This window comes from Solea senegalensis, linkage group LG7, assembly GCF_019176455.1.
Source record: "Solea senegalensis isolate Sse05_10M linkage group LG7, IFAPA_SoseM_1, whole genome shotgun sequence".
Taxonomy (NCBI): domain Eukaryota; kingdom Metazoa; phylum Chordata; class Actinopteri; order Pleuronectiformes; family Soleidae; genus Solea; species Solea senegalensis.
Window position 1 is genome coordinate 4,217,000 of NC_058027.1, and position 14,106 is coordinate 4,231,105.

General features: G+C 40.8%; 3 protein-coding genes across 4 annotated transcripts in view; 2 read left to right on the forward strand and 1 right to left on the reverse strand.

The window, feature by feature from the left end:
• ankrd11 (ankyrin repeat domain 11) overlaps nt 1–5,475 on the reverse strand; it is a 94,608-nt gene extending 89,133 nt beyond the window's left edge. For both annotated transcript variants that reach the window (XM_044030879.1, XM_044030878.1), the window contains exon 1: nt 5,043–5,475. The gene's annotated coding sequence lies outside the window, so the exon portion shown is untranslated. The remainder of the gene's footprint in view (nt 1–5,042) is intronic.
• The window catches only part of cmtm3 (CKLF-like MARVEL transmembrane domain containing 3), a 272,921-nt gene that overhangs the window by 148,057 nt on the left and 110,758 nt on the right, over nt 1–14,106 (forward strand). The gene's annotated exons all lie outside the window — the stretch shown is intronic.
• Nucleotides 6,869–14,090, forward strand: spg7 (SPG7 matrix AAA peptidase subunit, paraplegin). Its single transcript, XM_044030881.1, has 17 exons — nt 6,869–7,366; nt 7,737–7,839; nt 7,913–8,002; nt 8,084–8,325; nt 8,430–8,569; nt 8,833–8,935; nt 9,037–9,162; nt 9,371–9,533; nt 9,827–10,000; nt 10,080–10,204; nt 11,139–11,241; nt 11,356–11,466; nt 11,543–11,658; nt 12,171–12,327; nt 12,638–12,801; nt 12,901–12,978; nt 13,080–14,090. The coding sequence occupies exons 1-17, from the start codon at nt 7,205–7,207 to the stop codon at nt 13,284–13,286; spliced, it is 2,364 nt and encodes a 787-aa protein (XP_043886816.1). The 5' UTR covers nt 6,869–7,204; the 3' UTR covers nt 13,287–14,090.

Sequence of the window (14,106 nt, forward strand, 5' to 3'; positions counted from 1 at the left end):
CCTGCGGAGATGTCCTTTGTTGTGCTACACAATATAGCTTACACACCATGGTTTCCCATGAGTTTGTCAACAGCATTTGCGTTGTCACCCAAATCAGCAGTTGCCCTAGTTACTATTAATTGACAGCAGCTTCGGGTTAGCGGGAGGAGGTAACGTGTTAGTTGTGCTACAATGGCTACAACTTCAACACGGTGCTTTTTCTCCCTCTGCCACGTCGGCAGGACATCGCACAGGGGACGTGGTAAAATCCTCGATTCCACCTTTGCTTTCGGAGGTGAAGATTGTGAAGTTATTTTGATCAATATGTGATTTACAATCGAGGTTGTGACGCCCCTAATGTACAATGGTGGTTTTTTTTATTATTTCAACGACCTGCTTTTCCTCAGAGCTGGTATTGTCACATAAAAAAAACATGTGTGTAAATATTGAACATAATAACCTTCCTTTGAATCGTTTTGATTCCTTTGAATTTGAAACATTTTCCAATTTTATCTTAATAACCCTGTCCTAGTGGGAAAGTGAATAACATAGTGAAGGCAAGGCCAGTGCACCATGCAAGCCTGAAAAGTAAAAAAAAAAAAAGAGTTGTCTAATTTAGCTGGTGGTGTAAACAGCAATTAAACTACTACTTTTTGGGTACGCAGTGTGAGAAAAATCAAATCTTACTTATAAAAGGCAGAGCATGTTTGAAGTAATTCAAAATTAAAATCAAAATCTCATTATGAAGTAATGGTAATTATATTGCACCCTTTTGGCCAACATGGATGTTCCCAATCAGACTGCAGACTACAGTCAGGCTCAACAACAAATCGCTCGCAAACACCCCCCACACATAAATCTTAAAACTATTGCAACTTCCCCTTTTTAGTGGTTTTTCAGAATCTTCAAATGTTTAATTGCCTCACTGCAATTATTTTACCAGCAGGCTCTGAAAACATGAATCAACAACGCAAACTAGCCACACTATTTGTCAGCTCATAACATATTTTTAAAAATGGCAAAACATAGGACACCCCCAGGAGTCTACTTCAGTGTGAAACTAGTTTTGAAATTCTCTGCACACCTTTAAACTATACAGTATATTGGTAACTATGTCTTACAAATAATAGCGCAAAATAGCTCTTCTATAAGCTGCTAGCAGAAAGACCAAAAACCAAGTCTGTAAAAGCACATTTCTGGAGAAGCAGAAGCGTGGCTAAACAGGGAACATTTCCCTTTGATATGGAAAAAAGTGGGGGAAGAGAAAATATTATCAGGAGTGGTGTGGTGGAAGGCATGCATGTAACCACAGCCTAACATGAGTTAGAGATGCCGTCAACCATCAGGACCTCCTGAAACCCAAAATGAGGCTCTGCAGTCCCTGAGGGAAACAGCAGGACTTGGGGGCCGCCATTTTGTTCCATTTCGCTTTGAGGATAGCGGAGGGGGCAAAGGACTAGGCTGTATTTCAAAGGGCTTTATGTGCCATTTGAGTATCTGCTGGGATTGTGCTGGTAGAACCACAGCTTTAAAATATTCAATAAAACTGAACACAGAAGAAGAGAGGGAAGCAAGGGAGAAACTGAGTCAGGGACAGAGACGGGGAGGCAGAGACAGAGAGAGAGGCAAGAAACAGGAGTAGCCATGCTTGTTTACCTAAAAGGACCACACTCTCAGCACAGGAGGGGGAGGGGAGAGCTTGCATACAGAGAGGGCAGGCAGAGTGGGTGCTGAAGTTGCAGTTAAAAGGCTTCTTTCCCACTTGGTGCAAGCCATCGACTTCTACCATTTCATCCTAAAGGAGGTTTCTCAATAACAATTACGGGAGAAATTGCTCAATGGTTTATGTACTGTCAGCCACCTACGCATTTCATCATTACATAATACATCTTACAGGAGGGCCTCAAACCAGGAAAAAGTAAGATCCATTGTTTTCCCTGAACAACAGATTGAACAACAACCAAAATGTTGCATTACTGAACTTTCTGAGTCAAAGGATTGCTGTGCATTGTACAATACTAGGGATGGGCACAGATATTCAATCATTTGTTTTTTTTATAAAAAGTTGATCAGTTATTATGACTATTTGCCTTCTTCTTTTGAAGGGGTCACCACTGCCTCCATCTTGTCCTATCCCTTGTGTCCTCTTCCATTATACCAACTGTCCTCATTCACAACATCCATGAACCTTCTCTGTGGTCTTCCCCGTTACCTCCAGCCCGGTAGCTCCATCTTCGACATCCGTTGTCCACTACAATCACTGTACATACACTGCACACGACTAAACAACGATACAACAGCAATGCAAAACTGAAAAGAGGTTTCCTGAAGCTTCTCCTCAAAGACCAATACGCTATAGATCCCACAGAAGCAACGAAATCCGCTCGGGGCTTTAAATGTGTCATGTAATCTGCTCTTCTAAACTCACCATGCGCAGAGTTTAGAATCTCAAATAGCATTTTTGCTTGAAACGTCCAACTAACACTTAGGAGCAAAACTTCATCTTCGGCTAACTGACACTTAATTGTAATGATTATCTGTATAAAATTACATGAAACCTTTTATCATGGCAACATATTTGGCCACACGACCCAGCCCGTAAGCGCCATTTTTAGGTGTAGTATTTCTGCATTTCCTTCTTCATCTGATAAACCACTGTTGTGTTCCTGTTTGGGTTTCAGCCACCATCACCCCCATCCTGGTCCCTGGGTGGCTTGGTTCGGCACAGACTGGGATCTCTTCCTAATGTGTCGCAGACCCTGATCTGCGACACATTGGGAAGGCGTCAGTGGGTCTCAGCGGACTGTGTCTTTGAATATTTCACACTTAGCAACTGCCAACCACGAGCCAATCAGGGCCAATTAGCAACAACTTGCAAAAACTCATCAGCGTGGATTATCTGACTGGAAATCTTGTAGTACTGTGAACTTGGATTAAACTGTAAGGACAGCAAAAACGTTGCAGGCCATCACAGACTTTGAATGTTGTGGCCCTATATGAGAATAAAATAAACTGCTTTTAAGTAAACATGCAGAGTCAGGTTTCAAAGCTTAAGTACCACTGTAACAACTGCAGTGCTCACCGTCTTTTACATCTTCCCTCATTTGTCATCCTTGACATGCTTTTCTCTGTTTTGATAATTCTGTTATTATTTGGGCTGTGGGTCTCAAAACCAACATTTGAGTAAAAAAAGTTAAATAATTCCAATGGGACATGGTCATAATGATAATAAGCTCAATTCTATGAAAGGCCACTTACTGTCGAGTCACCATGAAACACAGAAGTTTTTGCATGTTGTATTAATGCTATTGTATCTGCTTTTGACATAAATCACAAACCAAATTATAAAAACACATGTTTGGATCTCCAAGATAGGCAGCAGGTGTAGAAGAGCAAAAGGAAAAGCTGGCTGCCTTTGAATTATAAACAAAAAATCTACAACCTCAGCTCATTGACCTTTCTGGTGCCAACAAAACTCAATTTCCTGTTGCAAAAGGTGGATATGCCATAATTCTATGATATAAATGCAATTCTATGAGCAACATGCCACTCAGATTGCATCACAAGACAGAAGTGACACTAGTAAATGGAAGCAAAAAATAGTGCCCACTACACTGCAGTCCTACAAAAATATAGATAGAGTATCACAGGGAGAATGATGTTTGGTACTGCACAAGACAAAAAACTAAGAATTCAGCACAAAAACTTGTTTATGTTTACATCCCAAACACTGCGATATCTATGAGTAAAAGAATGAAGCACTGGAAAACCATATGAATTAGGGTTTTAACTGTAGCACAGAGAACCTACACAAGCTCAAGGGAGACAGAGATATGCATCACTGCCTCTGCAGTATAGTCAACATGAACGCCCCAACAAACTAAAACACTCTCTGTATCTTGGTGGAAAACACCACCAGCGGCACTGCAGTGTTTTCCTCAGCATTGGTACTGCACCAAAGTAGAGAGGTTCTCATCCACATCCTGTTTCCCCCTCCAACAGATCCACAATACAAGAAACCTGTGTCTCTCCTTTATATGTTATTTACCACAGAAAACACAGATACTCCACTGAACCAGCTTAGATAATAATCACAGACAGTTATCCCCTCATATAACCTACAATTAGTCAACTATTTACCAACATACTGATGAGTTCATATAGCTTGTGTGCATTCCCATACCCAGGCTTATAAATGGTACTAAAAAGCATGTACGTGTATTTTACTCATTGAAGTTGTTGCAATCTTGTTACTTGAACTCGTGGCACATCCATTTTGCTTTTGGCTGCAACAGTCCAGCAGATGGATAAGACTAGTGCTTCATGACAGCAAATTAAGACGGAGTGTACACCCAACAGGATAAGCACATGGACTAGTATTATGTCAGGCCACCTGCAAAATAACTACTGCCACTGTGACGGTCAAAAACAGGTCAACATTTGGATGTTATTAGTGCTCTCCTCTGGGAACTGCAGCGATAATTGGAGCGTGAGATATTGAGAATGCCTCATAATGATGACCCTGAGAGAACACACATTGGTATAAAAATGGCATAAAAATTGCATAAAACACAAGCCCTCCAATACACAAGAAATTGACTGCCGGGTTGTTCTGGTAGCTCACGTACACATGCATTCATGATTCAGGAGAGTTTGCAACACAAGATTACTCAAAGTAGTACCATTTAGAGTAAAAATGTCAACACTCGATTAGTTTCATCACACACACGAACTCATTTTTACTAGAGCTAGATTAAATACACCATTACAGTTATAATTGTTTTACGTTACAATTATGTGAAAAAGTCTTCCGAGTACTACACTTCAGCATTTTCAAAATGAACCAAGCAACATGGTGTCAGCAAAGAAATTGTTTAAATTACAAAAGATATCCAAATACATAAAAGCCAATTAATACCGTATGTATTTACAAATCCTCATTACATATATACAGTGAGGTGGCCCGTGTCCGAACAACCACAGTGGAAACCACGGGGGTGGAAATAGTCGGTTTGTTGTTGTTCCCATGTTAGCTTTAAACGTGCGAGCGAAGTGGGACTTACCTCTGTTGATTTCCACAAATAATTAAATTAAACTGAAACGGTTAGTCTACGCCGCGGTGTTTTCGGCCGATACTGGATGGTCCCATTTGTTGACGTCGGTTTCAGTAAAGACTGGCCCGGACACATCCGCATAAAGTCGCGACGACCATGGCAGCTCAACAGCAGCTCCGAGGAGTCGAGGCTAGCGCTAGCTTGTTGCGACCGTACAGACCAACAAACAGACGTCCAAAAGAAAAAAGAATAAAATATCCACGAAAAGTCGTCTACAGCGTAGCCTTTTCACCTGCACCGCAAACTAGGAACATTAAAAAGTCCATATGCACGACGTTAGGCTTGCTTCGGTGGACGTATGTCATCAAACGATAATATTTTGTTTCTGTTTAATCCTCTCCGCCAACCCATTCGAGCGGTTTTCGAACGGCCTTTGACTTCGTTGTGTGGACATACGGAACGGAAATGCTTCAAGATAAAACGAGCGTTGTGATTGGCTCCAGTTTTGTGGGCGGATACTGTTTCGGCGCACAGTGATACCGACGCCATTTTGGATCCACACATCAGTCTGTTTCCGCTTGAGGACAAGCTTAAGCGTGGCTCCAACATGGCTGACCGCAATTCGCAGTTTCAAACGCAATAGACCACACTCCATTATAAGGTTGGAGACCAAGAAAAAGGAAATGGAGTACAAACATTAAGTGTGCTTGTTTTGTGCACCCATATACTCCGCAAATCATGTCAACATACTGTAATGTGTTTCTTTGTTGGTTATTTGTAATATATTTAGACATGTATTTGGTTATTTTAACATTCACAGCAACACCTAGTTTGAACACACGTCCAATATTAGTATAAACTAAGACCTTTATAAAATATTATATTTACTGTATATAATGGCCAATTCACATATTACTCATCATATACTTACATCGAATACTATTGACCATACATGTAGGTTCTTATGGAACTGGGGTCTTTGTTTACCTTGGAGGGGGTTATACATCAAATGCGCTGTATAACATAGTTCGCTCGAAAGCGGAGTATGCCGGTGAAGCAATTGAAGCACCCACTGTCCAAACGAAACGCGAGATGATGAAACGAAGGATCTCATTGGCTCAAAAGTCATATACTTTCATTGGATAGCTCAAGATGTCATTCAAACTAACCCGTACACGTAGCGTTTCACCAGGTTACCGCTTTTATTATTAACATGAGAGAGGTGGTTCAGAGACTTTAACTCTGTTATTGTTTGCGCTTAGTTTCAAAAGACTGTCTACTGATGTCACTGGCCTTGACATCATTAACATTTACCTATTCATGTGGTTATTTGCAATTAAAACCCTGACCTCAAAATATGTCACATGTTTTCACAAGTTGGATTGAACAATTATCAGCAAAAAAAAAACTGCACTCAGGGAAGGCATAGCGCCCTACAACTTATCTAACAGTGCCCTCTGCTGGTGTATCACTGTACACGTCTGAAATATTTTTAAAATTAAAATCCGTTCACGTCAAAGTGCTTGTTTGTACCGTTAAGTTAAAAATATTAAATTCAGCCTCATTAAATACATTTTAAGGATATGAAGCTTCATAAATGTGTTGAATGCGCAGTGACTGTTTGTCACCTGGTGTACTATGCGTAACACACTCTCGAAATTAGCCTTACATATTTAACATTATTAATTAGGAATACAAATCTTCTAAATGTAGATTCAAGTTTTGCAGCACAAGTATTTTTAACAGACCACAGCGTCCGAAAGTTTCAGCGAAAACTCCTAACACTGCGCAAATATCTGCGCAGCTGGTAGGTTCTCCAAGAACATCCGGTTCAAAGTTCAAAACAAAGATGTTTTTGTAATGCAACGAGATGTCTTTAAATGCAGCATTCAAAAGAGAATTGTGGTATTTGCAATTGAGAAAACTAAGCAATTACGATATGATTTAGTTTAGGGTGAATTCGTGGTGATTTTTTGCTTCTTTTCCGTGGTAATTAGTATATATTTGTATTATTCTTCTCTTTGCTGACATCTTTGTCCAGCAGCGCGATTGAATAACTGCAAGCTAGCCGTAAACGGAGGTAGAAGTAAACAAACCATTTTTCTGCGGAAAAGAACATTAATAACTATGCTGTTACAGTTGCCCGTTTGCTGTCAGTGACAATCGGCACCATGTCAGCGTTGTTGTTACATCACCGTGCTGGCCTGTGTAGAAAATACAGCACCCGTTTACTGTGGACGCTGTCGAGACGAACCGTACTGGTAAAGAAACCGGTACTCAACTTAAAGAATGTGCTGTCACAGCGGACAAATCAACCTCAAAAACTCATCCAGGTGAGACCAAAATAATTCATTCAGCTAACACGAAAACCCATGTACCTAAACTGTACATGTTGTATTTATAAGAATAAAGCTCTTTAAACCACTGTGGTAGTTGTAACTTAAATCTGGCTGATATTTGCCATTTGGCAACAAGTTTTATACACCGTTTTGTTCCTAGAAACTTGATAAGTCCTGCAAAGTGTATTTACACTTCTCTTCCATACAAAGTTTCTTGTATTTCACATGTATTTATTAATTTACCTTACATTTGTCATTGTTCATAGAAAACCCTTGTGTTTTACTTCTTATTTGTATTGTTTTATTAATGTTTTGTCACAGCACAACAACATGTGTGGTATCATTGCTGTTATTCCCATTTTAGAGCCTTCTCCACAGGCCCCTGAGTCCCAGTTTTGTGGGAATTAGCAAAGAATTAATCAGGAATAACCTACTGAGGAATCCTGTTGGTTTGGTAAATCTGTTAGGTAAGCAATCAGAAAAACAGCAGTAATATGATTATTTGTGTTGAGTTCTGACAAAGCGGCTTGCTGATTTCAGGGGCAACAAACTTCTTCAGTACCTCTCAGTCAAAGCAAGAGAAAAATAAAAGTAACAGACCAAAGGGAAAAAGTCCAGAGGAAGATGAAGGTAAGTAAATTGCTTTTAAACAACTTTCTTCTTCATTCAGATATTATTTAGTTTACGTCTATAATTTGTTTCACCGTTCAGAGGAGAAGAAGCGCCGTGAGCAGGAGGACCAAATGTACAGAGAGCGCCTGCGGACCCTCTTCATCATCGCACTCGTCATGAGCCTGCTGAACGCCATCAACACCAGCGGTGGCAACATCTCATGGAACGACTTTGTTCATGAGATGCTGGCCAAGGGAGAGGTGTCACGTGTGCAAGTTGTTCCTGAGAGCGACATTGTAGAAATTTACCTTCACCCTGGGGCAGTAATCTTTGGAAGACCTGTACGTTATTGAGCAGGAGCAATTCAAAAAGTAAAGTGCAAGTGTCATCAGAGGTTTCAAAGCAGATTTAAATGGTGGCCTCTCATTTTCTTGTCACTTTGCAGAGGCTGGCGCTCATGTACAGAATGCAGGTGGCCAACATTGACAAATTTGAGGAGAAGCTTCGAGCTGCTGAAGAAGAGCTGAATATCCACACCAAGGACAGGATACCGGTGTCTTACAAACGCAGTGGATTCTTTGGAAAGTAAGGAAATGATCTTACTTTTCAATTGATTTAATATAACCTGGAAAGTTATGAACAGTTGTGTATATATATTACCTTAGAACAAGTCTGTTATATTATAGAGGGAGTGGAGTCATGTTTGTACAGTAGTCTAGAAAGAACAAATCAAACGCTGGCTCTAGGAAGGGTGTATATGACTGGCCACAAACCCCTGCTTTCGCTATTGTCGTGCATTGAATTGAAAAAAAGAAGGACAATTTTAGCAATATTCGTTCTCTTTGCAGTGCAATCTACTCTCTGGGAATGGCTGCTATCGGCGTGGCTATTCTCTGGTATATCTTTCGTCTAGCGGGCATGGGCGGCAGAGAAGGCGGCTTCAGTGCTTTTGTGAGTGACGTCACATGAGTTCTTTTCCATGTGTGTACATTTAGTTGTTTTTTTTTAGTTGTTTCTGCGTATTCATTTGCACGCTTCTACAAACCCAACAGAATCAGCTGAAGATGGCCAAGTTCACCATAGTGGACGGCAAGTCGGGCAAAGGTGTGAGTTTCAAAGACGTGGCGGGACTGCACGAGGCGAAAACTGAAGTGAAGGAGTTTGTTGACTACCTCAAGGTAAGAAACCAGACTCAGAACCATTTATGTCACTTGTGTTTAGTACGTAATGTTTTTGTAATGTACCCACTGAGTAGTGCGACACAAAATCTAAATACAGCTATGCCCAGAAACACAGAGAGACATTTGTTAAAAGTTAAAAGATGCACTGTACAGTTTTAAACACTAAAGTCTCTTTCTTACCCACACTGGTGCCGTGTGTTGTCAGAGTCCAGATCGCTACCTCCAGCTGGGAGCCAAGGTTCCTAAGGGTGCGCTGCTGCTGGGGCCTCCAGGCTGTGGGAAGACGCTGCTCGCCAAAGCTGTCGCTACTGAGGCTCAGGTTCCCTTTCTGGCAATGGCTGGCTCTGAGTTTGTAGAGGTCATTGGAGGTATGTCAAGAATCAACACGATACATGTACGTGTATAAAACTTTAATTTACTGGGACAAGAATATGATTTATCATATACGAGCTGAGATATTACTGGAATTTATTGAATGAGGTACTTACTTGATCATCATAAACACATGACTCATTTCTTATTTGTTGAAATGTTGTTGTCACCCCAGAGATATTATATTATGGCAGACTTAGTTGAAGTTTCTAATTACTTAAGAGAGGTGGAATAAACCAAATCCACTACTTTACCTAATACATCAGAGTGATGTTGTGTTTGTGTTCAGGCCTCGGTGCTGCGAGGGTCAGGAGTCTGTTCAAAGAGGCTCGTGCGCGCGCGCCCTGCATCGTCTACATCGACGAGATCGACGCCGTCGGAAAGAAGCGCTCCACCAACATGTCGGGCTTCTCCAACACCGAGGAGGAACAGACCCTCAACCAGCTGCTGGTGGAGATGGACGGTGAGTAGAGAGCACTTTTCCGTTGACAGACAGAGTATAGAGTATCGAGAGGCGTATAAATAATCGTCTTCTTTTACAGGCATGGGAACGACGGACCACGTCATTATGCTCGCCTCCACCAACCGAGCAGATATCTTGGACAATGCTCTAATGAGACCAGGTAGACTGGATAGACACATCTTCATAGATATGCCCACACTGCAGGTAATGTGAATGGAATATCTATCTATCTTCTATTTATGCTAGTTGACTATCTAGCCAACATCTTTTTATATATCTCTTTATGCTAGTTAACTAACTAGCCAATATCTTTTTATATATCTCTTAATGCTAGTTAACTAACTAGCAACATCTTTTTATATGTCTCTTTATTCTAGTTAACTAGCCAACATCGTTTTATCTATCTCCTTATGCTAGTTAACTAGCCAACATCTTTTTATATATCTCTTTATGCTATTTAACTAACTAGCCAACATCTTTTTATATATCTATTTATGCTACTTAACTAGCAACATAGTTTTATATATCTCTTTATGCTACTGAACTAGCCAACATAGTTTTATATATCTCTTTATGCTAGTTAACTAACTAGCCAACATCGTTTTATCTTCCTTATGCTAGTTAACTAGCCAACATAGTTTTATATGTCTCTTTATTCTAGTTAACTAGCCAACATCGTTTTATCTATCTCCTTATGCTAGTTAACTAGCCAACATCTTTTTATATATCTCTTTATGCTATTTAACTAACTAGCCAACATCTTTTTATATATCTATTTATGCTACTTAACTAGCAACATAGTTTTATATATCTCTTTATGCTACTGAACTAGCCAACATAGTTTTATATATCTCTTTATGCTAGTTAACTAACTAGCCAACATCGTTTTATCTTCCTTATGCTAGTTAACTAGCCAACATAGTTTTATATATCTATTTATGCTAGTTAACTAACTAGCCAACATCGTTTTATCTTCCTTATGCTAGTTAACTAGCCAACATCTTTTTATATATCTGTCTATCTATCTATCTATGCTAGTTAAGTAACTAGCCAACATCTTGCTATGTCTTTATTCTTAAAAAAATGATGAAGTTTTATTAAGCATTAGCTCTTGTTTTTTTCCCTCACTGTCTCTCAGGAGAGGAAGGAAATCTTCGAGCAGCATCTGAAGATCCTGAAGTTGACCGAGCCGGCTAATTTCTACTCTCTGCGTCTGGCTGAGCTCACACCAGGCTTCAGTGGTACAAAAATGACACCCGTTTACCTCTGTGATCGATAAATACACAACAACTCTGTACATCACGACACGACAATCGTGAAATCTCCGGCCACCAACTCATTTTGTGTCTCTGCAGGCGCAGACATCGCAAACATCTGCAACGAAGCTGCGCTGCACGCGGCCAGAGAGGGACACAAGTCCATCCACACCTTTAACTTTGAATATGCAGTGGAGAGAGTCATAGCAGGTACAAAACACTGAATACAAACACAAACAACAAGTCTCAATGCTGCTATGGAAACGTCTGACGTGTGTGTCCTCAGGGAGTGTAAAGAAGAGTAAGATCCTGTCTAAAGAGGAGCAAAGAGTTGTTGCCTTCCATGAGTCTGGACATGCTCTTGTGGGATGGCTGCTTGAGCACACGGATGCTGTCATGAAGGTAATATCTTATCTGTAAATGATCATTTGTCCACTTCCAAGGGATTTTGATTTTTTTTAAATGTTCTAGGGTTGTAAGTTATGTCGAGAGGAAGAAATTATTAGATTTTGGTGTTGATATGGACCCAGATTTGGACACAGCAGGAAACAAAGCAGCTTTCTGTGAGCTTCTCAAAGTGCTCGAGGTTGCGGGCTTTTATACGTTTGACCAAACTACAGCAAAATTCGAGTGCATCTTTGTAACAAGGTCAGAACGAGTGCAATTTATGTTAAAATATTGACATTCTGATAAATCATCACTACTCTACTACACAAGCACCCTGTGGTCAATGGACCACGCCCACCTTCAAACTCCACAAAAAAAACACCTGTCAATCTACAGAAAACTGTCTCTGTGGTCACAACACGCACACACAGTCTCACCAATTGAAAACAATACTAATTAAGGACTTACAGAAAGTTTTTTTAAAGATAGTAGTTGACCAATTTGCTTATGTTTTGCCTGTTTGTCAGGTGTCGATTGCCCCGCGGACCAACGCAGCTCTGGGATTTGCCCAGATTCTGCCTCGTGACCAGTACCTGTTCACCAAGGAGCAGCTGTTTGAGCGGATGTGTATGGCTCTGGGAGGACGAGCGTCTGAAGCCATCACCTTTAACAAAGTCACGACAGGTGCGTCTGCCTGATATCCACCGTGATCACAAAAAAAATCAATATTCGGGTATGAATCAATGCTAAAAATAAGTATTGCATTTGATATAGGCTCTGTGAATTGTATCGCATTTAATTTTTTTATCTGTCTGATATCCGATCCAGTGATTTTGACCAATATGGACCGATACTTTTTCTTTATGAATGTTATGTTGTTTTTAAAGACTGTTTTCCACACTGGACATGAAAGTTTAACCTAACTTATTAATGATTCATTTGAATGGTGTTTTCAGATATTTAATGCACGTTCCCTACTCTTGTTTTCCCTCAGGAGCTCAGGACGACCTGCGCAAGGTGACCCGCGTCGCGTACTCCATGGTGAAACAGTACGGCATGTGCGACAGCGTGGGACAGGTCTCCTTCCCGGACACGGAGCCGCAAGGTGCCATTGGGCGCCGTCCTTTCAGCCAAGGCCTGCAGCAACAGATGGACCACGTGAGTGCTAAAAGTGGAACGGGTTCTCTGCGCTCAAATTAGCACGCCGACAACTGTTGTCTCGTGTCATCAGGAAGTAAAGATGTGTTGTTCTTTCAGGAGGCTAAGGTGTTGATCGCGCGTGCTTACAGACAGACGGAGAAGCTGCTCTTGGACAACAGAGACAAGCTGATACTGGTCAGTTGTTCCTGGTTTTGATCGTACATTCTATTTTTGGTTCAGTGTGACGTTACAGTAAGTTACACCCACTTGTTTTTGGATTTGTTTGTTTTTTTTAGTTGGCCAATGCCCTGCTGGAAAGTGAGGTGGTGAACTACAGTGACATCGAGGCCCTGCTCGGTCCGCCTCCTCACGGACCCAAGAAGATGATCGTCCCGCAGAGCTGGGTGGAGGCGGAGAAGGACAAGCAAGACACGGGAGAAGACGAACCTCAGCCGCCTCCACGCAAACGCACAGAGGAGGAGATGAATCATGAGCTGGTCTGAATCTCAACAATGTGTGTGCGTTTTTTAAACTGCTGCATTCGTGTAGGTCATCAGGGCAAACGGGACGTTTTATAAAAGCTGGAACTGATTCCTTTACCTTTTTCCCTCGCTCGGTCGCTGCATATAAACCAATGGAAACAGTAGTCTGTTTAAAGGTCCAGTGTGTCACATTTAGGAGGGTTTATGAGCACAGGTGTGAATATGGAAGTGTAAAATCACTTTAAAAGAAAGATAACTTGGTTTAAAGGCTGCGTTCACCAGCTTGTGCTGCCATCAGAGCAGCCTGTGAAACAAAATAAATAATACTAAAAAAGAATGCTCTGTAGTTCTCTGATATCCCTGACAAAGGGAGGAGCGAGCGAGGAGTAATCCGTTTGTTGCATTCTGCAATCTCACCACTAGATGTCACTACTGAACCTTGAAACAGAACATTGCAATAAAGTAAAGCCTTTGGATTTCAAAAATACAACACTGTGCCAGAAACTGTATATGCAGGTGTGAATGTAACATTCATTCATTGTCTACTGCTTTATCCCGCAACACGTATAGTCAAACAAACTTACTGTATTTGCATTCATTGCTGTGTTGGCGTTTAAATAAGCTAAAGAAAGTATTAATGTACTATAGTACACTTCTTTGGTGACTTGTATTTGGCAGCGTCCGTGAATCAATCGGGAAAAATGGAGGCTTTAAAAGCTGTTATGTGGCTGCACACAGAAAGAGAGTGATTATTTGTTTGTTAATATGACGTCGCAAAGGATATTGTTGCCTAATATTGAAATAAAGACATATTTAAATATTAAACGTTGCTGTACTGTTC

Coding starts and splice junctions, on each gene's coding strand:
- spg7 (XM_044030881.1), top strand. CDS start 7,205: ATGTCAGCGTTGTTGTTACATCACCGTGCTGGCCTGTGTAGAAAATAC. Junction 9,534..9,826: donor GTTTGTAGAGGTCATTGGAG/GTATGTCAAGAA, acceptor GTTTGTGTTCAG/GCCTCGGTGCTGCGAGGGTC. Junction 11,467..11,542: donor AGTGGAGAGAGTCATAGCAG/GTACAAAACACT, acceptor GTGTGTCCTCAG/GGAGTGTAAAGAAGAGTAAG.